Consider the following 24389-nt stretch of genomic DNA (forward strand, 5'->3'; position numbering starts at 1 on the left):
TAAAACAGTCAAAAGTTGTCTTTAAAACTCTTAAGGGCTGGCCCAGTGGTTCATGCCTATAATCCCAGCACTTTGGAAGGCTGGGGCGGGCAGATTGCTTGAGCCCAGGAGTTCGAGACCAGCCTGAGCAACATGGTAAAACCCTGTCTCTACAAAAAATACAAAATATTAGCCAGGCTTGGTGGCTCATGCCTGTAGTCCCAGCTGCTCAGGAGGCTGAGGTGGGAGGATCACCTGGGCCCTGAGGTTGAGGCTGCAGTCAGCCGTGATCATGCCACGGTACTCCAGCTTCGGTAACAGAGTGAGACCCTGTTTAAAAACAAAAACAAAAAAGCCTCTTTAAACTACCATTATTATAAGTTTAGAGTCAAAAAGGACCTTAGAGATCCTGTAATTCAACCCTTTTGTTTTATATCTAGTGAAAGTGAAGTCCAGGAAAATGAAACAACTTGTCAGTCCAGGTTACACAGTTACCAGCAAAGCCTGGACCCAAAGGCAGGCTTCCTGATTCCCAAATCATTACTCTTTCTGCTGTATGACACTGCCTTCCCAAGCAGGTTCTTTTTTAATATGCAGAGCAAAGTGTGTTCTTATGTTTGTCTGCCTGTTTTTTGAGAATACTTTTGTATGCAAAAGCTTGTTTCCTCCTCTTGCAAATTAGATGAGAAATAAATTCATATACATAATTTAGGTAAATCATTCTTTAGACTCGTCAAATATTTTGGAATTAATATAGTGAGGAAACAGGATTGTCGTAAGAAAACTAGATATTTAGCAATGAAATTTACACTTCTGGAAGTGCAACATGATATTGCTGAAACTGTTAGAAATCTGAATATAAAACTCAGTGTATAATCCCGGGAGCTGGTTCTTTATTAGATCATTTTTCCTTCAGGAAACGATTTGAACAGCAGCAAAAACTCTTAGAAGAAGAAAGAAAAAGACGCCAGTTTGAAGAGCAGAAGCAAAAGCTCAGACTTTTGAGCAGTGTGAAACCCAAGGTAGTATTTCAATACTTCTCTTCATCCAGAACATACACACCCTGAATGTGCCTCTTCCCACTCATTGAGTGGATTTCGTCACTGGGGCACCAGCCCAAGCTGAGGCTGTGATTGATTCTTCTCATTTTGGTTTATCTAATTACTAATGTGAAAGATTTTTCATTTTCTGTAAAGATACACTGCTGTCAATGAGAATAGGCTATCAGCCATTATCTTTTCGGCTCTTTTTTAGTATCATGGCAATGTTTATAATCTTTTTCTTAGGAAGCAGTAATCCTGAATTTAGTGATATTTCATATTTCTCTTAGAGCCTTCACAGGACACTTAATATCAAACAGGTCTATCCTAAAGTATTTATACATTGGCCTTGTAATGTTTTTATTTTCTGTGGAGTGTCATTGTTTAATCATTTACCAATGTCTTGCTGACTTGGATAATTCATTATCAGAAGTATGTGGTAAAAATATTGGAAATAGATGAATATCTGTGCTTTTCTTAATTTGGGAGGGTTTAGGATACAGTGAGGGATAAGTAAAGAAATACGCATATATTTGTTGTCTCTTAGACAGGAGAGAAGAGTAGAGATGATGCTTTGGAAGCCATAAAAGGAAATTTAGATGGGTTTTCCAGAGATGCAAAAATGCACCCTACTCCAGCATCGCACCCCAAGAAACCAGGTAGTTTTAAGAGGCATTATATTTTTCTTTTCTGGGAAGGTGATTTATGTAGTCCCTGTTTCTTTACCTCGCCATTATATAATGTAGAACTCTTCCTTCAAGCTAAGTACAGATTGGGATGTTCTCAAATATACAGTGGCTTAAGAGCTCTGGTCTGGATAACAACTGTCTTGGGAGGAAAAAACCTCTTTGTCTTCTAATTAAATATCAGTATGACAATTTCACCTGTAAGTTTTCTGTATATAAATATGTTAACATTAGTAAAATCTATTCACTCAGAGCAAATGTAATAAAGGAGTTTACCATTTAATTCTCATTGTTTTATAGTAATTTTTATGAACTAGCTCTGATTTCATTACTTAATGTGATTAAACTTACAAATTCTTAAAATGCCTCATTTAAAAAAATCATGAGTGTAATAATGCTCTTCTTGAAATTTTAGTTTCCCTAATGCATTTCTTTGTAATTTTTATCATCATTTATTGTCAGGTAAGCAAAAAGAAACATCCCTGTTTTAGAGCAGGGTAAAGGGATTGGAGGTTGGGGTTTGGTTGTTCTTTTGAACATTTAGCAGTTGAAATGAGTCTTATATTTGCATAATTGTTACCACATTATTTTTAAAAATTCAACATTTCAAGCCAGGTGCCATGGCTCATGCCTGTAATCCCAGCACTTTGGGAGGCCGAGGCGGGTGGGATCACTTGAGGTCAGGAGTTCAAGACCAGCCTGGCCAACATGGTGAAACCCTGTCTCTACTAAAAATACAAAAATAAGCTGGGCATGGTGGTGCATGCCTGTATTCCCAGCTACTCGGGAAGCTGAGGCAGGAGAATCACTTGAACCCGGGAGGCGGAGGTTACAGTGAGCCGAGATCATGCCACTGCCCGCTCCAGCTTAGGCATCAGAGCAAGACTCCATCTCAAAAAACAAAAAAAAACAAATTCAACGTTTTGACATTTTATCAGCTGATTCCAAGAAAACATACCTAATAGGTGAACAGTTTTCATAAATCATTTAGCCAGCCAAGAAAGTACTATCTTCTGCTGGAAAATGTTGCGTTGATAAATTTTATCTTGAACCCTTGTATTATAGTACCTTTCATGGGTGATATCAAGAGGGAATAATCACTGGCATAGTAACCAGTTCTTGATTTTTCCGGGACAACTTTGACTCCGTTCTGTTAATTTCACTTAAGATTCCCATTCCAAAAGTATGCCCCAAAATAAAATATACAAGATTGAAAAGAAAACAGATATTAGCAATCAGGCCGAGATTAGAAAGGAAAAACATATCTAAAAATGAAAATTATAAGGTGAATAAGCTAGTCAAGAAGTAATTTAGGAATATATATTAGAAGTTAATACTAAAACTAGACCTAGGCTGGAGGTTAGGAAAAGTAGAGAAAGGCAGTCAGGAGTTCAAGACCAGCGTGGCCAACATGGTGAAACCCCATCTCTACTAAAAATACAAAAAATTAGCCAGGCATGGTGGCACGTCCCTATAATCTCAGTCACTTGGTAGGCTGAGGCAAGAGAATAGCTTGAACCTGGGAGATAGAGGCTGCAGTGGGTCAAGACTGCGCCACTGCACTCCAGCCTGGACGACAGAGTGAGACTCCATCTCAAAAAAAAAAACCAAAAACCTAGTCCTAAAGTATTTATAGAAAGAGTTTCCAGCCATTCTATCACCAAAGGCACCTTTTAAATTTCTCTTTATAGATTGTTTATCTTAAAATACTGAATATACAAACTATATTGATCATATAACTTTTTTTTTGAGACAGGGTCTCATTCTATTGCCCTAGTGCGGTGACATGATCACAGTTCACTGCAGCCATGACCCCCCAGGCTCAGACAATCCTACCACTTCAACCTCACGAGTAACCGGGACTACAGATGCGCACCACCACGCCTAGCTAATTTTTGTATTTTTTGTAGAGACGGGATTTCACCATGTTGCCCTGGCTAGTCTCAAACTCCTGGGCTCAAGCAGTCCACCTGCTTTAGCCTTCCAAAGTGCTAGGATTACAGGTGTGAGCAACTGTGCCTGGCCCATCATTTAACTTTTATACTTCTTTTTAATCATATACCTAGCTGCTAGAGTTGGTATGGGCCAAAATAAATTCCACGTAGAAGTCACACATTCCAGCCAAATGCAAAGAAACATTGGTTTGGTCTTTACAGTATATCCCAAGGAAATAGGGTCCATTTAAAAAATATTTTAAGTAGCTGGGAACCCAAATTGAGAACCTAAATCCAGCCTTGGTAATTGTTGGGAGACTTGGAATACAATGTGGGAGGGCTTTTTCTTTTTTAAACAAACTTGATTAAGGCAATAATTTTGCATATTTTGCATCTTTCTTAGAACTTTCAGTGCATCCAGGTTTTATTGCATTGATCCTAAAGAGAGGAAAGAAGTATGCAGGGTCTCCATTTTTCAGACAAGAGCCATTTCTTAAAAAAAAGACTACTCCTGAGCTTCAAGTCAGTGACAAAAAAAAAAGACCGCTTATTGTGACAATAGACTTTAGTCATATTAAAGCAATTCAAAGTAATTTAAAATGTGGGGAGGCCAGGTGCGGTTGCTCAAGCCTATAATCCCAGCACTTTGGGAGGCCGAGGTGGGTGGATCACCTGAGGTCGGGAGTTCAAGACCAGCCTGACCAACATGGCAAAACCCTGTCTCTACTAAAAATACAAAATTAGCCAGGTGTGGTGGCGCATGCCTGTAATCCCAGCCATTCAGGAGGCTGAGGCAGGAGAATCTCTTGAACCCAGGAGGCAGAGGTTGCTGTGAGCGGAGATCATGCCATTGTACTCCAGCCTGGGTGACAGAGCCAGACTCTGTCTCAAAAAAAAAAAAAAAAGAAAAAAAAATGTGGGGCCAGGAGTGGTGGTGCACACCTGTAATCCCAGCTACTCAGGAGGCTGAGGCAGAAGAATTGCTTGAACCTGGGAGGCAGAGGTTGCAGTGAGCTGAGATTGTGCCACTGCACTCCAGCCTGGGCGACAGAGCTAGACTCCATCTCAAAAAAACAAAAACAAAAACAAAACAAGGTGAGGCATGGTGGCTCACGCCTATAATCCCAACACTTTGGGAGACCAAGGCAAGCAGATCACCTGAAGTCAGGAGTTCGAGACCAGCCTGGCCAACATGGTGAAATCCCATCTCTACTAAAAATACAAAAATTAGCCGGGCGTGGTGATGGGCACCTGTAGTCCCAGCTACTTGCGAGGCTGAGGCACGAGAATCACTTGAACCTGGGAGGCAGAGGTTGCGGTGAGCTGAGATTGTGCCACTGTACTCTAGCCTGGATGACAGAGGGAGACCCAGTATCATCATCATCATAATAATAGTAATAATAATAATAAATGTGAAGAAGCAACAATAAAATAGTATTGTTAATGAGCTTCATGTTAAATGTAGCCCCAGTAGAGCAGGTTTATTACATAAGTGAATTTTACATTTAACAATAAAAAGCCACAGTGACATTTATATCCTTTAGTGCCAAAGATCTTTTAAAGGTAGTTGTAGTCTTCAGGCAGGGTTTACTTTCTTAAATTGACTATAGTTGTTTGATTCAGCTCTTCGTGATATCCTAATATTGATGCTTTTCACAAGAAAATATCACCTTAATAATGTGTTTAATGTTCTTGTCTTGGCCAGGCATGGTGGCTCATGCCTGTAATCCCAGTGCTTTGGGAGGCCAAGGTGGGCGGATCACCTGAGGTCAGGAGTTCAAGACCAGCCTGGCCGATATGGGGAAACCCCCGTCTCTACTAAAAATACAAAAATTGGGCTGGGCGTGGGGACTCACACCTGTAATCCCAGCACTTTGGGAGGCCAAGGCAGGTAGATCATGAGGTCAGGAGTTCAAGACCAGCCTGGCCAAAATGGTGAAACCCTGTCTCTACTAAAAATACAAAAGTTAGCTGGGTGTGGTGGCACGCACCTGTAGCCCCAGCTACTTGGGAGTTTGAGGCAGAAGAATCACTTGAACCCAGGAGGTGGAGGTTGCAGTGAGCCGAGATCGCGCCACTGCACTCAAGTCTGGGCGACAGAGCAACAGTCTGGGCGACAGAGCAAGACTCCATCTCACACACATACACACACACACACACACACACACACACACACACACACGAAATACAAAGATTAACTGGGCATGGCGGTGCGTACCTGTAGTCCCAGCTACTTGAGAGTCTGAGGCAGAAAAATCTCTTGAACCGGGGGAACAAAGCAGAGGTTTCAGTGAGCTGAGCTCATGCCATTGCACTCTAGCCTGGGCATCACAGCAAGATTCCATCTCAAAAAAAAAAAAAGTTCTTTTGTAATTTTTATTTCTCCTATGGTAACTTTACTGAAATATGATCTATGCAAGTGTGTGGATCGGGCATGATATTTCAAAAATTACAGCTTTGTATTGTGCATTATTTCTTACTGAATTTCTTAATAAATAATGAAATTTAGTCATCATGGTATATATCTGTCCAAAATGTATTCAGCACTATATTGGTAGGTTTTCTTATATCTGATGTATATTGGTTTGAGATAATATTATCTAGATAAACAGATCATTTCAACTGCAAAAATAATCATCACTTTGACGTAAATCATTAATGGTCTCAGGGGAAAAATTATTAATCTAATAAAAGAAAGACAGTCAAGGCCAGGAGCTCGAGACCAGCTTGGGCAACATAGTGAGACACCATCTCTATGAAAAAAAAAAAAGAAAGGAAGAATTAGCTGGGTATGCTGGCATGTGCCTATATTCCTAGCTACTCAGGAGGCTGAGGCTGAAGGATTGCTTGATCCCACGAGTTTCAGGCTGCTGTGATCATGAGCTATGAGCATGCCACAGCACTGTAGCCTAGGTGACAGAGCAAGATCCTGTCTCTAAAATAAATGAATAGATACATGTATTTTTAGTTTTACCTTTTTTGAACCAAATACAAAATAGCTACTAAAACTCCCCTTTAAAAAGACATAAAATTGTGTATGAATAGACATCAAAGTGTTTTACATGCATCATGCAATTCCATTTGACTATTGTTACTTGTTATTTCTTGTTCACCTCCACTATTTATGTTTCAATATATTCTTTGGAATTGTACTACATCTTAATTCCTTTTTCTCTGTTGGTTTCCATTTTTGTGTGTTTCATTGCCATTTTCCATTTTGCAGATTGCCCCACATCATCTCATTCTACTAAAACTGTCTCCCCATCACCTGCCTTTCTTGATGAAGAAGAATTCAGTGACTTTATGCAGGGGCCTGTTGAAGTTCCCCCATGTGGGCCTTCTTCCACGTCCCAGCCCTTTCAGTCTTTCCACCCCTCCACCCCACTTGGCCAGTTGCATACACAGAAGGCTGGGACACAGCCTCTCCCTCCAAGTCAGAGTCCAGTGCCTTTTGCCTTACATGGCGTCCCTGGGCAAATTCCTTACTTCTCTACTGCTTCAGCCTCACACAGTGTACCAGAAGCAGGTAACTCTTAGCATTATTAATGAAAATATTCTTAAGATATCCTGGGATAACTTATTTCTGTTATATAAGTAGAATAATCCAGTGATGTTGGCAAATAAACATGCACATAAATGTATGACTGCTGTTGAAATTCAACAAAACAAGTGTCTAGATTTTTAAGTTCTGGGGTCTTGACATTCCAGAAAGGTGATTTAAAACTTTTGCTCCTCAACTAGGAGCACTTTAAACTGCCTTATAACTTTAAAAGAAATCTTCTGATTTTTCCAGAAGATTGTTGTTTGGGAGATTCACCGATATCATTTTCTTAAGAATAAGGAGCTAGGAAAGGCTTCTTTAGAAAGTACTCTTTCAGCTTCAGTGACAGGGCACTTGGGGGCAGAAGCCCAGGTTGTTCATTTACTGTCAATTTGTCCTTGGTGTGCCTTAGATTTTGTCATCTATAAAATGAATAGAGACAGCTACACATCCTGGCTTGAGACAGGGTGCTGGGAGGGATCTTGGCAGACATGTACTTAGTCCAGACTGTCTCATTTGATGGACATGGAAACAGACCAAGAGATGATGATGATGTTACTGGCCAGAGGCCTCCCTAGGAGTTAGTGGAAGTGTTATCTTATGTAGGTTGTCAGATTTCAAAGGTAGTGCTCCTTCCTTCCACTACACTCTTCCACCTACTGTCTCATAGAATTCTTTAGAATCACAGTAGATAATTATGTTTACATTCTCTAAAATCTCTGAAGTCTCTCAAGTCCTATACAAATGTGCAGTGATTGAATTATTTCAACGTTTACCTTTTTTTTTTTTGAGACAGAGTCTTGCACTGTCATCCAGGCTGGAGTGCAGTGGCGTGATTTCAGCTCACTGCAACCTCCGCCTCCTGGGTTCAAGTGATTCTCCTGCCTCAGCCTCCCGAGTAGCTGAAATTACAGGTGCCCGCCACAACGCCTGGCTAATTTTTTGTATTTTTAGTAGAGATGGGGTTTCATTATGTGGGTCAGGCTGGTCTTGAACTCCTGACCTCATGGTCTGCCTGCCTTGGCCTCCCAAAGTGCTGGGATTACAGGCTTGAGCCATGGTGCCTGGCCACAATGTTTACATTATACGTGGCAGGGCCTCCCTTTAGAATATGGGGGTGAGCTGGGCACCGTGGCTCACTTCTGTAATCCCAGCACTTTGGGAGGCTGAGGTGGGTAGATCACCTCAGGTCAGGAGTTCGAGACCAGCCTGTCTAACATGGCGAAACCCCGTCTCTACTAAAAATACAAAACTTAGCCAGGCTTGGTGGCGGGCGCCTATAATCTCAGCTACTAAGGAGGCTGAGGCAGGGGAATCGCTTGAACCTGGGAGGCAGAGGTTGCAGTGAGCTGAGATCATGCCAGTACACTACAGCCTGGGCGACAGAGTGAGATTCCATCTCAAAAAAAAAAAAAAAAAAGAATATGGGGGTGGAGATGGATGGTTAAAAAGATTAGACATACACAGTTATATACAAATAATCCTTCATGCTCTTTGTTTAGGCCCTTCCTTGGAGGAGAAGTTCCTAGTATCTTGTGATATAAGTACATCTGGGCAGGAACAAATTAAATTAAATACTTCTGAAGTTGGCCACAAAGCCCTAGGCCCAGGTTCCAGTAAGAAGTATCCCAGTTTAATGGCCAGTAACGGGGTTGCTGTAGATGGATGTGTAAGTGGTACCACCACTGCAGAGGCAGAAAATACTTCAGATCAAAACCTGTCAATTGAAGAGAGTGGTGAGCTCGTGAAACATTCAGCAAAAAACTTGTTTAACCAAACGTTGCTCAAATGCTAACACCTTAAGCATTAATCTTCAAATGAATGCTGCTTGATTTTGCTAATCGAAATTTTGCTTGTAATATATTTAATGCATTCCTTTCTCCAATTAACCCCTAAGATTTTGCTCTGAATTCTTTCAACACACTGTTACTCCTTTTTAAAAATGATTTTGATAACTGGTTTTCTTAATTGGAATCATTTCTGATTTAAAATTTTCTTTCCTTTTATTTTATAAAAACTCTCTTTTCCCCCCCCTTATACTTTCTGTTCTTCCATAAAGGTTGAAAAGTTAAAATGTAACTGGAAAAGTCACCAATGAGAATATAGTTTTGGTTTCTCTAAAATAAATCATATGCACCACTGCCTAAAAGATCTAAATTGTATAAATTCAACCCTCAGAAATGAATTAGAATGTGGGCAGCCTAGGAGGCAAACTTTTGGGAGGATATTTTATTGGACAGAAAGCCCCCAAAAGTCCTATATATTTAAGACAGCAGTATCATATGTAGGTTAAAAACAATGAAACTTTGCAAAGAAGCATTAGTAAAAACTGCAAGTAAAGCTTGGACAATTAAATATTTTTAGATACATAATTTTAAACTATCATCTATCATGTTTTTTTCCTTAATTTGTAATACATGTTAAATGGTGCAAGGCTTATATGATTTAGAGTATTGATTTGATACATTTTAGTTTTTGTATAATTTACTCTTTAGAACATAGTTAACGTACAAGAGTTGCTTAAAAACCAAATGTTTTATTCTGAATCGGAGGCAGGGGGGACCAAGTATTTTAATTGTATTGGTGACTTTTTTTAGTGTCTCCAGCCAGTGCTCTTTATAAAAAACCATGACTCAGTGTGATTTCGCCATCTTCTCCATGGACCACTATATACATTAATGTTTCTTACCTTCTAGGTGTGGGAGTATTTCCCTCACAGGATCCTGCTCAGCCCAGAATGCCTCCTTGGATTTACAATGAGAGTTTGGTTCCAGGTAAAAAAGCTTCTTTACCCAGGATTCCCATCTGGATATTTTGGTTTAAATATTGTAAATGTAGTTGTAAATATTTACTGTTGTACTTACAAAATATGCAGGAGGAGTTGTCACTTTTCTTTTTTTCTGAAAGAGTACAGAAATTAAATAAATGTCGTGTTTCATAAGACTGCCTCATATATGGAATAACTATATAAATAGAGGAGAATAGTTTTGTTTTAATGTTTTATCAACCATCATACTTTTATTTCTAAAAGCTCTGTTAGATTTATTATGCTTTAATGGACATTATCAAATATTTACTTCAGCAATTAATAACTTATCAAGAATTTTACTAAAATATTTAATGTAATTTTCTGAATTCTTAGTTTATATTTTTAAAAATATTCTTTCTATGACTTGTCATGTAATACTATATGAAATAAAAGACCATGTGGGATCTTTTTTTTCACATTGGAAGATGTGAAGGATAGTGTTTACTCTTTTTTTTTTTTTTTTTTTTTTGAGACAAGGTCTTACTGTCACCCAGGCTGGAGTTCAGTGGCAGGATCTTGGCTCACTGCAGCCTTGACCTCCCCAGGCTCAGGCAATCCTCCCACCTCAGCCTCTCAAGTAGCTGGGACTACAGGCGCATGCCACTACACCCAGCTAATTTTTGTATTTTTTTGTAGAGATGGGGTCTCGTCATGTTGCTCAGGCTGGTCTCAAACTCCTGGGCTCAAGTGATCTGCCTGCCTTGGTCTCCCAAAGTGCTGGGATTACAGGTGTGAGCCACTGCACCTGACCTACTTTTTCTTTACATGTATTTTTACTGCTGAGCCAAGAAGAAAAAAAAAAGAAAAGAAAATCCTTAAAGTGCATTTTCTTCTTTAAACAAAAAAAAAATTATTTTTAATTTTTATAGCTACATAATTGTATATTTTTATGGAGTACATGAGATACTTTGATACAGACATACAATGTGTAATAATCACATCAGGGTAGATAAGGTATCCATTACCTCAAGCATGTATTACTTCTTTGTGTTATGAACATTCCAATTATACTCTGTAAGTTATTTTAAGTGTACAATAAATTATTGTTGACTGTAGCTACCTTGTAGTGCTATCAAATACTAGATCTTATTCCTCCTATCCAACTATATTTTTATGCCCACTAACCATCCCCATTATTCCCCCCACCACTACCCTTCTCAGCCTCTGGAAACCATCATTCTATTCTCTGTCTCCATGAGTTCAGTTGTTTTAATTTTTAGCTTCCACAAATGAATGAGAATATATGAAATTTGTCTTTCTATGCCTGGCTTATTTCACTTAATATAGTGTCCTCCAGTTCCAACCATGTTGTTGGAAATGACAGGATCTCAATTTTTTTTATGGCTGAATTGTGCTCCATTGTGTATATGTACCACATTTTCTTTATCCATTCGTCTGTCAATGGACACTTAGGTTGCTTTTGAATCTTGGCTTATAAATTAGTACAGCCACTATGGAGAAACCTTTATACTGTTCTCCATAGTGGCTATACTAATTTACATTCCTACCAACAGTGTACTTGGGTTCCCTTTTCTCCACATCCTCACCAGCATTCGTTATTGCCTGTCTTTTGGATAAAAGCCATTTTAAGTGGGGTGAGATGATATCTCATTGTAGTTTTGATTGACATTTCTCTGATGATCAGTGATGTTGAGCCTCTTTTCATAAACTTGTTTGCCGTTTGCATGTCTTCTTTTGAGAAATGCCTGTTCAGTTGTCTTGCCCATTTTAAAATCAGATTATTAGCTTTTTTTCTATTGAGTTGTTTGAGCTTCTTATATATTTTGGTTATTAATCCCTTGTGAGATGGATAGTTTGCAGATATTTTCTCCCGTTCTGTGGGTTGTCCATTTTGTTGATTGTTTCCTTTGCAGTGCAAAAGCTTTTTAACTTGATGTGATCCCATTTGTCCATTTTTGCTTTGATTGCCTTTACTTTTGGGTTATTACTCAAGACATCTTTGCCCAGACGAATGTCCTGGAGAGTTTCCCCAAGTTTTCTTTTAGTAGTTTCATAGTTTCTGGTCTTAGATTTAAATCTTTAATTCATTTCTATTTGATTTTTTTATTTGGTGTGGGATGGGGTCTAGTTTTATTCTTCTGCATATGGAGATCCAGTTTTTCCAGCACCGTTTATTGAAGAGACCCTCCCCAATGTATGTTCTTGGCACCTTTCTGAAAAATGAGTTCACTGTGGATGTGTGGATTTATTTCTGGGTTCTCTATTCTGTTCCATTGGTCTCTGTGTCTGTTTTTGTGTTATTACTATGCTGTTTTGGTTACTATAGCTTTGTAGTATAATTTGAAGTCAGGTAATATACAGTAATGTACTGTAATTCCTCCAGTTTTGTTCTTTTTGCTCAGAATGGCTTTGGCTATTCTGGGTCCTTTGTGGTACCATATAAATTTTAGGATTATGTTTTCTGTTTCTGTGAAGAATGTAATTGGTATTGATAGGGATTGCATTGAATCTGTACTACCCATTGCTTTGGGTACTATGGACATTTTAACAACATTGATTCTTCCAAAACATGAACATGGAATATTTCTCTATTTTTTTTATGTCCCTTTCAATTTATTGCATTAATGTTTTATAGTTTTCATTCAAATGCATTTTCTGATACTACTCATAATGACAAAAGGCTGCTACCAAAATAGTATGTACAATTCAACTGTACTTTAAAATAATGGCTTTTCTTCCAAATGCCTGTAGACAGTTTGCATCTTTTCTTCTCTGTCCTCAAGTCAAACAAACGAAATCTAGATCTTGGTATATTTTGGAGTTTTATCCATTTTCTGCCAGTTTGTATTACTTTACTTTCTCCCTCTTCCTTCCAAACATACATGCACGTATACTTTCTAGTCAAAATATGGTGTTTTTTGTTTGTTTGTTTGTTTTTGAGACGGAACCAGTCTGTCACCCAGGCTGGAGTGCAGTGGCGCAATCTCGGCTCACTGCCACCTCTGCCTCCTGGGTTCAAGCAGTTCTCCTGCCTCAGCCTCCTGAGTAGCTGGGGCTACAGGCGTGCACCACCACGCCTGGCTAATTTTTTTCATTTTTAGTAGAGACAGGATTTCACCATATTGGCTAGGCTGGTCTCGAACTCCTGACCTTGTGACCCACCCACCTCAGCATCCCAAAGCACTGGGATTACAGGCGTGAGCCACCACATCTGGCCAAAAATATGTGTTCTTATGGAGAGCCCACTAACCTGTAATCCATACTTATAATCCCAGATGTAAAATTTTTGTTTTAAACAGTTTCTCTGTCCCCCTTAGCCCTACTAACTTTCATTTCCCTAACTAAGCTTGCTACATTTAGTAAATAACCATACAGGATGCCCAGTTAAATTTGAATTTCAGGTAAACAGCAAATAATTTTTTAGTATAAGTATGTCCCATGCAATATTGGCATTCTTTATTTTAGCCCTGTATCTAACAACATTTCCCACTTGGTCCTTTGGAAAACCCATGTTATTGTCAAAAACTCACCAACTGTACCCCCCTTTTTAAGACACTTGTTCTGCTTCCTCACCTTAACAGAAACTGGGTCTTTCCTTAAAGGCTGTATTTCCGTAGCACCTTCTCCAATGGTGTTTTCTCTCACAGCCTCTAATTTACTGGAGAAGAGTGATGTTGGTATAATTCTTACTTCCCGTTGCTCTTTTCAAACTGTTCCTACCATCATTACTCTACAGCTTCTCTTGTAAAGTCCAAAGCATGCTGTCTTGTTACAATCTTCTACTGAATTATAAGACTTTGTCTTACCTCTAGCCCTAAATTTTATCTTTAGTACCAAACTTCAGACTCTTAATTGTCTGCTGGACATTTCCACTTGAATATCTCAAAAATTTTTTTCTTTTTTTTTTTGAAACGGAGTCTCACTGTTGCCCAGGCTGGAGTGCAGAGTGCAGAGTCGCGATCTTGGCTCACTGCAACCTTTGTCTCGGGGTTCAAGTGATTCTCCTGCCTCAGCCTCCTGAGTAGCTGGGCTTACAGGCACATGCCACCACGTGTGGCTAACTTTTGTATTTTTAGTAGAGATGGGGTTTCACTATGTTGCCCAGGCTGGTCTTGAACTCCTGACCTCAGATGATCTGCTGGCCTTGGCCTCCCAAGTGCTGAGATTACAGACGTGAGCCACCACGCCCAGCTGCACTTGAATATGTTTAAAGCAATTTAAACCCTGACATGGCTTCGGTTCTATTAAAGCAGTTTTATTGAAGATTATTCTTGTATACCAACAATGGCACCCCAAAAAATAAATCACTTGGAATGTGTTTCCATTTGTAATCTGGTCTTTCCTTTAATAGATGCCTATAAGAAAATCTTAGAAACCACAATGACTCCAACTGGAATAGATACTGCCAAACTGTATCCCATTCTGATGTCATCTGGGCTTCCCAGGGAAACTCTTGGACAGATATGGGCCTTAGCTAATCGAACTACACCTGGCAAACTTACAAAAGAAGAACTTTATACCGTTCTAGCCATGATAGCGGTAACACAGGTAAACAATGTTTCTTAAGTTAGATCAAATGACTTTATTAATATAAATTGCAAGGATATGAAATCTTTTTTACTACATTGTGTAACTCCTTGTACATTAAAATTTAGATCATTTTCAGGATATAGTCCTTCAAAAATGTAGAGTTTATAAGATGTGCATAATAGCAAGTTATTCCTTTGTTTAAAGACTTTTTGTTTTGGTTTGTTTTTGAGACTGAGTCTCATTCTGTTGCCCAGGCTGGAGTGCAGTGGCGCGATCTCAGCTCACTGCAGCTTCCGCCTCCCGGGTTCAAGTGATTCTCGTGCCTCAGCCTCCCAAGTAGCTGGGATTACAGGCACCCACCACCATGCCCGGCTACTTTTTGTATTTTTAGTAGAGATGGGGTTTTACCATGTTGGCCAGGCTGGTCTCGAACTCCTGACCTCAAGTGATCCACCTGTCTCGGCCTCCCAAAGTGCTGGGATTACAGGCATGAGCCACCACGCCTGGCCTAAAGACTTTTAATATTAACATTCTCTGAACTTGAAAGTTAGTCAGTAATAGGTGAAATTACTCTGTGTTTTGAAATTCTTCTCTAAAATTTCATAGATACAGATAAAGTATTCTCAGTCTGGTATAAATTTTTCTTTTATTGCAAAGTCATTTTAAATGATTTGATCATATAGAATTAACCAAACTTGTCAGAAAGTGAAAATGTCAGAACTGATATGTGTTGGCCATTTCTTTCTTATTAGGTTTGCATTGACCTTGTAACTTTTTTTCTTAAATCAAATTCATGAGTTTTGAGAGTTGGAGTGGAAACATGCAAAGGCTACAGATTTTTTTACCTTTCGGTCTCTGCCAGATTTCGACCGTATGTGGTTTACAATCCTCTAATCCATTTTCTTTCTATCATTTGTAGAGGGGCGTTCCTGCAATGAGTCCTGATGCTTTAAACCAGTTCCCAGCAGCTCCTATTCCAACTTTAAGTGGCTTTTCTATGACTCTGCCTACGCCGGTGAGTCAGCCAACTGTGATACCTTCAGGCCCTGCGGGCTCCATGCCCCTCAGCCTTGGACAGCCAGTCATGGGCATTAACCTTGTTGGACCAGTGGGTGGAGCTGCAGCCCAGGCTTCTAGTGGTTTCATACCAACCTACCCTGCAAATCAGGTAAATGGCGAAGCTGTGCATATTTCAGATAATCACTGAAAGTGAATCTGGGCACCATTTTTTCCAGGGATACATAGAGTAGGTTACTGGATTATGGTGAGCACATTTAAATGCTTAGGTTGTATCTTTCAGGAAAACTGCTAAACCTGAAATTAAAATACTTTAGTTTTTCACTTCTCAGATTAGCAAAAATGTTTTAAATATATAATATTTAATGTCATTGAAAAAGTAGGGTAAAAGTGACTAATACACTCTAGGCTTATTGGTGCAGCCTTGTTGAAAGGCAAACTTGGCAATAGCAATCAAAATTCTACATGTTGAGCTGGGCATGGTAGTGTGTACCTGTAGTCCCAGCTACCCTGGAGGCTGAGGCAGGAGGATCACTTGATCCCAGGAGTTCAAGTCTGCAGTGAGCTATGATTATGATCACACCATTGCACTCCTGCTTGGCAACAGAAGGAGACTGAGTTTAAAAAAAAAAAAAAAAAAGCCTCAGCATGTCTATATCTTCTATCCTAGTAGTCACATTATTAGAAATCTATCCCAAGAATAGTAACTTGAATTAGCAAAGATATACAAGAATTTTTGTTGTAACATTGTTTGTTAGAGTAAAAAGTAGAAATAGCTAAATATCCAACAGGAGGAGAAAGGTTAAATAAATTTCAATTCATTCACACAGTGGTAATCATTAAACTGAATGAGATAGATCTACATTTACTGCATGGAAATGTGTCTTTGTTATATAGTTAAAGTATAGAGCAATATAGTGTAATCTCATTTGTCTTTAAAACAAATGAGCTGTTAATAGTACTTCTGGAGTGTGGGATTAGGAGTCAGTGTCCACTCTTTGTACATGTATGTGATTGGTTATGATGAGCTTGTGTCACTTAATTTGCAAACATGCATGATATAGCTGTATGTCTTTTTTTTTTTTTTTGTAGCATTTTGACCTTTCCTTTTTAATTTTTTTTTTTTTCGAGACAGAGTCTTGCTGTGTTGCCCAGGCTGGAGTGCAGTGGCACGGTCGTGGCTCACTGCAACCTCTGCCTCCCAGGTTCAAGCCATTCTCCTGCCTCAGCCTGCCAAGTAGCTGGGATTACAGGTGCCCGCCACCACACCCGGCTAGATATATCTTTTAAAGATGGTAGGCGCTCAGTAACCCAATGAATATCATTCAGCTATTTTACAAATGTATAGATTAGCTTTTTTTTTTTTTTTTTTTCAGCCAGAGTCTTGGTCTGTCGCCCAGACTGCAGTGCAGTGGCACGATCTCGGCTCACTGCAACTTCCGCCTCCTGGGTTCAAGTGATTCTCTGGCCTCAGCCACCCACGTAGCTGGGACTACAGGCACATGCCACCATGCGCAGCTAATTTTTGTATTTTTAGTGGAGATGGCGTTTCGCCATGTTAGCCAGACTGGTCTCGAACTTCTGACCTCAGGAGATCTGTCCGCCTCGATCTCCCAAAGTGCTGGGATTATAGGCGTGAGCCACTGCTCCCAGCCTAAATTAGCTATTTAAACCAGTCTTTTACCATTTGTACCAGAGAGTATTTAAAAATACAAAACAGGATTCCTGCCGTAAGCACTTGAGTTAATGTATCTAAACTGAGAAATTTTAAAGGCAGTCTTTGAGATTGACTTTTGATTTGTTGTGTATTTATTTTGTCAGTCAGTGCTATTTATTTAAATAACCTTTATAAACCTAGGTAGTAAAGCCAGAAGAAGACGACTTCCAGGATTTTCAAGATGCTTCTAAGTCAGGATCCCTTGATGACTCGTTCAGTGATTTCCAAGAGTTGCCTGCTTCTTCAAAAACAAGTAACTCCCAGCATGGAAACAGGTAGAAAAGAGCTTCATATGTTTAACATTGCATTTAACCATTAAGAAAGAGGCATCCATAATAGGAAGGCTAGGTGTGAGAAATTTAAAAATTAAGACTCCTTACTCTACTACTTTCTGTGTTTATTCCCTCTGTATTAATACTTTTACTTTTCAAACTTCTCTCCCCTTTGTCCACCTTAAACTTCAGCTCCTACTGTTTCCTGTAAGTACACACCTGCCTGCCAATATTCTTTTTTACCTGTGCCAAACCTTTATTATAGCTAAGAGCACCTGTGCAGTGATGACTTCGTGTTCCTGTATTACAGCAAGGTCTTCAACTGTTAAAAAGTTTTTTAGGCAGGAGCACATAATTGCACATTTTTGTAATGTTATATATTGTTGCTTTTCCACAGAATCATAATTCAGAACTCTAATCATATTCATTCACATTTCTTGTATATTTGACATTAGTGTCTTTTAAGCCTTCAGATTTCTGTTGTTTGCATAGACAGCTGCATAAATATTTCTCTAAGGTTTTACACGCCACCTTAACCTTCAGGTACAGTAACTGATTCAGTATGTTGTCAGCATTTTTAATTTTTTTTTGAGATGGAGTCTTGCTCTGTCGCCCAGGCTGGAGGGCAGTGGTGTGATCTCGGCTCACTGCAACCTCCACCTCCCAAGTTTTCCTGCCTCAGTCTCCTTAGTAGCTGGGATTACAGGTGTCCACCACCATGCCCAGCTAATTTTTTGTATTTTTAGTAGAGATGGGGTTTCACCATTTCACCATGTTGGCCAGGCTGGTCTCAAACTCCTGACCTCAAGTGAGTCTCTCTACTTGACCTCCTAAAGTGCTAGGATTACAGGCGTGAGCCACCATGCCCAGACAGCATATTAAAAAAAGTATTTAGATATTTCTGCAAAGTGGAACACATCAGACACCAGAGTAAGCGATATGAATTCCTTTGGTTTTATTTTTCGAATTTGTTATTGTCAGAATACATATTCCATGTCTCCTCTGTTCCTGTTTATGCAGTTTCGCTCATCTCTTCCCCTTTAGCCAATTGATTATCTCTTAGTCAGCACTTTGCTGCATACACACTGTAACAAGAACTAAGGGATAGGCATTATAGAGAATTACAAATTAGGAAAAGAGATTATTCTCCTGATTTTAAAAATATATTAAATGCATGTACATAACATATAGAAGAAACATATAAGGAATGTGACCATAGAGTGCTGGTATTTCCAGGACTGCTGCACCAACACAAGTTAAACCTTCTAGATGCATAAATTGTATTTCTACTCCAGATCTCTTCCTTCGAACAAAATTTATATGTACTACTGCTATCTAAGCATCCCTATCTGAATGACTCAAGGCATCTCAAATTCACTGCATGAAATTACCTTTATTGTTTTCCTACTCAAAGCCAAATAAAAATGTGTTAAATCGTTATTCCCTTCCTTGGTGAATGATGTCACCATATTCAGTCACCAAATTAAAAGCATGCTATTTACTTTGGCTCTGTCATCTCTCCTTTACCACCATTAACTCTGTCAGCTCTGTGTGACAGTGTGTGATCTTAACTCCTGCCCACTCTCAACTCTTGATATTCCCCATGACTTACACTCCAGCCTTGCCAGCATGACTCCAAACTGACCATGTTCTTCCAAGTTTTATCCATTCTGTTTGCTTCAGTCTGAAATACCCTTACCTGATCTCCCTATAGTTATAGTTCCATTTCAGAAATCAGCTAAATATAGGAAGTTTTTCCTAACCAATTCCCACCTCCTTTGCTACTGCTGTAGTACCTGATGAATATCTGTGCCCTAATTGTAATTGCTGGTTTACCTGACTGTTTCCCTTTCTAGGCTGTAAGCATCTGAAGACAATTATTCATGTTTATATATGTAGTGCTTGGCCCCATCATATGTAATTAATAAAGATCTGTTGGATGACTATATTATAGTATGTGGGTTATAAACCTAATTTATCAAATGGGTGGTTTATTTCTCTGAGCAAAACTGTTTGTAGATGAAATTAAAATTTGGGGGTAGAAAGTTTTAAGATGGTAGCCAGACCTGAGATATATGGGATATTAGCAATTTTGTGTGGCATTATCTCCATGTAATAGTTTACTTTCATATATGATACTTTGCAGCTATTCCTCTTACATACAGCTCTGACTTGACTACTTCCATACTTTCCTTGAATGAAACTTTTTTTTTTTTTTTTTTAAGACGGAGTCTTGCTCTGTCTCCAGGCTAAAGTGCAGTTGTGCGATCTCGGCTCACTGCAACTTCTGCCTCCCAGGTTCAAGTGATTCTCCTGCCTCAGCCTCCCTAGTAGCTGGGACTACAGGCACGCGCCACTACACCCAGCTAATTTTTGTATTTTTAGTAGAGACGGGGTTTTACCATATTGTCCAGGCTGGTCTTGAACTCCTGACCTCAGGTGATCTGCCTGCCTCGGCCTTCCGAAGTGCCTGAATTACAGGCGTGAGCCACCATGCCCAGCTGAATGAAACTATTTTGGTTTTATCTAGAATTCATACTCATTATTCATTTATTCATCCAGCAAACATTTATTTAGCATTTGCTATATGCCAGACACTGGGATAGGCATGAGAAATACAGAAGCAAAAACCACAGTTCCTGCTCTAAAGACACTTAGTTTTATCTGGTATTTAAATTATCTGATAACGTTCTCTTAGGATTAGTCCTTAAATGTACATATAAAATGTATTCCCTAGTTTATGATAATCTGTACTCCATATTGTTTTAAAAAGAGATTTGTTAAATCATGGTGTGAATAGCTAAGCCTAGGAAAGACCATTTTGGACAGAAAATGGGCATTACTTGTTAGAGAAGATGAAAAGGCAAGTAAGGTTTTAGGAGTAGACCGGGATGGAGAACATTGTTAGTCTGTGAGAAAATAACATTAGTTAAGGACGGCACCAGTTGTGGGATGGCTTATGACTTATGACATACTCTATTTTAAAGCATTTTAGGAGTAAGAAGTGGCACAATGAAAGTGATTATTGCTACTGTGTATAGAATAAATTCAGTTGCCATGGTAATCCTGCTGTGAGATGATGAGAATTACTCAGGGTTTAGAGTTATAGACACTGAACAGTTTATATCTGAGAAATTGGTTAGACTCGGTGTTAAACTAGATAGTCAAAGGAGAGATGGCAGTTGAGCCCGCACATAAGACCTGAAGGGCCTCTGGAAGGCAGCAACATCATCCAGTCATTCATTCAGAAAATACTATGTGCCAGGCACTCGGGAGCCTAATCAACAAAGCAGATATGGGACATTGATCATAGAAAAGTTAACAAGGGGGCCAGGGTTGGCCAGGCACAGTGGCTCACACCTGTAATCCCAGCACTTTGGGAGGCCGAGGCAGACATCATCTGAGGTCAGGAGTTTGAGACCAGTCTGGCCAACATGGTGAAACCCCGTCTCTACAAAAAAAAATACAAAAATTACCCAGGCCTGGTGGTGTGTGCCTGTAATCCCAGCTACTTGGGAGGCTGAGGCAGGAGAATTGCTGAACTTGGCAGGTGGAGTTTGCAGTGAGCCGAGATCGCGCCACTGCACTCCAGCCTGGGCGACAGAGCGAGACTCCGTCTCAAAAAAAAAAAAAAAAAAAAGCTGGCGGGGAAGGCTGGGTGCAGTGGGTCTTGCCTGTAAACCTAGCACTTTGGGAGGCCAAGGCGGGCAGATCACTTGAGCCCAGGATTTCACTTGATCCTGGACAACCTATGGAAACGCCATCTCTACATAAAATGCAAAAATTAGCTGTGCATGGTGGTGCATGCCTGTAGTACCAGCTGTCCCAGCTACTTGGGATGCTGAGGCAGGAGAATCACTTGAACCTAGGAGGTCGAAACTGCAGTGTGCTATGATCATGCCGCTGCACTCCAGCCTGGGCAACAGAGCAAGACACTGTCTCAAAAAAATAAATAAATAAAAGTTCACAAAGGGCTAACATATAGGACTTTGGGGTTGGTTAGTTTATTCTGCTGAGATCAAAATATTTCTTTTTAAATGTATATATTTAGCAGGGTAAGCAACTAAATAAAGCTATCTACCACAGTCATATGGAGTGATTGTAAAACACTAATAGATTCACTAGAGAAAATGTAAAATACTTTTTTGTGGCCGAATTTTTTAAGTCTTACCTTTTAGTAGAATACAGGTTCTTAAGTGTAAAATCATATATGCCTTTCTCACTTGAGTATTTTCATTAGTGTGAAAGTGTAGAAATACCGTCTTCATGTTTGGAACGGTTGATGACTACTATGTAACTGGCATAAACACTTTCATGGTGATTACAGTGGTATTTTAAAATAATAACTTCAGAGAAAGAACTGGAATGAAATATTCATTTGCAGTATGCATAAAATTACAGTCTTGAGTCATAACTTTTTTTGAATGGAATTTTGTTGACTTTAATCAGCAAGCAGTAGTTCATTACCCTAAAGATTCTGTTGTTGTTTTTTTTCCAATTCTGTGAATATAATTTTAAAATTAATAATCAATTAAGTGTAACATTTAGTAGAAAGATTTTTACCATTGAGCCTTAAAAGACCGTAGCTAAAGCTGGAGGGTCATGAAGAATAAAGAAATCATTCAACTTTGGGTTTTTTTTTTTCCCTAAGATGTTAATTTCCCTTATTCCCATGTAACATTCTGTACAGTGAACTGTACTTTAATTACTTATGGAACTTTTAAAAAGTCCACTTACAATGTATAGATGATGACTTATTTCATTTGTCAAGATCAGTTATGTAGCAGCTGTTTGGTGGTGATGTGAAATCATAATATTTGATGGCATTAAGCCCTAAAGGACTGTGTACCCCATTAGCATGCAGCTACCACAGCCTAGTTTTTACCTTGCTTGTAAGCCACTGATAAGGAGGTTTAAATGACTGTGGAAAGATTTTTGCTCCAGGGCGAAGAACTCAATAGAAATCCATTTATATAACTTGTGCATGGTATTGAATGACACAAACTAGTGGTGGAATGTAGTCATTCATATGTAAAGGTGGTTCTTCCAGGGAGCTGCCTGGGTCTGATAAGAGAAGAAGAAGAAGAAGAAGAAAAAGAAGTAATGCTTTTATAGTATATGTTTAAGCCTTCTAAGAATTACCTACACAGATGCTACTCATTACGCTATTTTTCCATCCAGCACGAAATATGTCCACAGGCAAAAGTATCTTTATCTAATTTTGAAGTGATTGTTGTTTTGTTACAAAGATAGCTTCTAGAACCGCCGATGTGATCTTTGTAAAAATGCAAATTGTATTAACTCTATGGCAGCTTATCAGATGTATGCACTTCTGCCAGTAGGCAATGCAGTACAATCAGAAGAAAAACAATTTACATTTTGGCTTGAACAGCATTTCATAAATAGATTTTTATCTTAACTGTTCTACCTCTGCACTCTGAACCCATTGAAGTTAATAATTTATATTAAGGTTAACATGATTTATTTTAAAATATTGAATATACATATGTGGAACAGTTCACTTTTGCAGTTTTATGGACCTTAAGTTAAAATTGCAGGAAGTCATCATTCTTTAATAATCTACTTCCAACGCCATTCCAGTTGTTATTACGGCTTAAAGAGATGCTTAGACAGTCAGCATGGATCTGACCCCTCTTCATTTAATCAAGAAAAAGATGATTGTTTGGGTAATGTTTTTTGTTTTGTTTTGTTTTTTGAAAAAGGACATGGTTTTTTTTTTTTATTTGTGGTATATATGTATACTATATAGTTTCTAACTTTTAAAGCAGAGAGCCATGAGTTTTAATGAAATACCTGTTTGCCATTTTAATTCTAACTTCCTTTTAGATGATAAAGGAAGGATTCAATGTCATCAAAATATGTTTATTTTTTCCTTCAGTGCCCCTTCTTTGTTGATGCCACTTCCTGGAACTAAAGCATTGCCTTCAATGGACAAATATGCTGTGTTTAAAGGAATTGCAGCTGACAAGTCCTCTGAAAATACTGTTCCACCTGGAGGTAAAAAGTTGGTAAATTCATAAACTTGTGAATGCTGAATTGCATACTATTTAAATTGTATGAATCTTTAAGTGGTGCTCTTCTGTGCTAAATCTGTAAAATGCCTGTATACCACATGTTAATAGTGTTTGGTTAAACCAATCTGCCTCACTGCCTGGAGCTGTGATTTCAAGATTCCTAACCTTAACTGAGCTTCTGTCCTTTCTGTCATAGATCCTGGTGATAAATATAGTGCTTTCAGAGAACTTGAACAGACAGCAGAGAATAAACCTTTAGGTAAGTTTTTGAGTCCTCAAAAGGATAAATTATTTCCATTTTTAATAAAAAAGGGGTTTTCGATGGTTCTTTCAGTGGCATTCCCTTTATTTTAGTGTGTGTGTGTCTGTGTGTTTAGGAGAAAAAAACTGAATGGATAAAACAATATGGTATAGTAGTGATGTTTATAATAGATACTCAAACTATAAGTATTCTAATTCAAAAAACCTTAATAATAGCAACCGTGTTTAGGCTGGGTGCAGTGGCTCACGCCTGTAATCCCAGCAGTTTGGAAGGCCGAGGAGGGTGGATCACCTGAGGTCAGGAGTTTGAGACCAGCCTGGCCAACACGGCAAAACCCCGTCTTTACTAAAAATATGAAAATTAGCCGGGTGTGATGGTGCGCACCTGTAGTCCCCGGGTACTCGGGAGGCTGAGGCAAGAGAATCGCTTGAACCCAGGAGGCAGAGGTTGCAGTGAGCCGAGATTGTGCCACTGCACTCCAGTCTGGGCGACAGAGCAAGACTCCATCTCAAAAAAAAAAAAAAAAGCTATTGTTTTTAAAAAATATCATGATAGGGTCGGGCACAGTAGCTCACACCTGTATTCCCAGCACTTTGGGAGGCCGAT

At 39.1% G+C, this 24389-nt stretch overlaps 1 protein-coding gene across 50 annotated transcripts in view; it reads left to right on the top strand.

Annotated features, from left to right (window-relative positions):
• The window catches only part of SYNRG (synergin gamma), a 93170-nt gene that overhangs the window by 23113 nt on the left and 45668 nt on the right, over nt 1-24389 (top strand). For 21 of the 50 annotated variants that reach the window (XR_010152892.1, XM_054669961.2, XM_063798645.1 and 18 more), the window contains exons 5-14: nt 896-1001; nt 1567-1678; nt 6863-7165; nt 8683-8916; nt 9877-9954; nt 14302-14498; nt 15400-15648; nt 17356-17489; nt 23386-23504; nt 23718-23780. Coding sequence is in view for 48 of the 50 variants with exons in the window: in XM_054669961.2 (XP_054525936.1) it covers nt 896-1001; nt 1567-1678; nt 6863-7165; nt 8683-8916; nt 9877-9954; nt 14302-14498; nt 15400-15648; nt 17356-17489; nt 23386-23504; nt 23718-23780 (1595 nt within the window). In the remaining 2 variants the exon portion in view is untranslated. The remainder of the gene's footprint in view (nt 1-895; nt 1002-1566; nt 1679-6862; nt 7166-8682; nt 8917-9876; nt 9955-14301; nt 14499-15399; nt 15649-17355; nt 17490-23385; nt 23505-23717; nt 23781-24389) is intronic. The other 29 variants (XR_008540136.2, XM_009432342.4, XM_054669987.2 and 26 more) reach the window with 3 other exon arrangements.

The sequence above is a fragment of the Pan troglodytes genome, chromosome 19 (assembly GCF_028858775.2).
Source record: "Pan troglodytes isolate AG18354 chromosome 19, NHGRI_mPanTro3-v2.0_pri, whole genome shotgun sequence".
Taxonomy (NCBI): Eukaryota; Metazoa; Chordata; class Mammalia; order Primates; family Hominidae; genus Pan; species Pan troglodytes.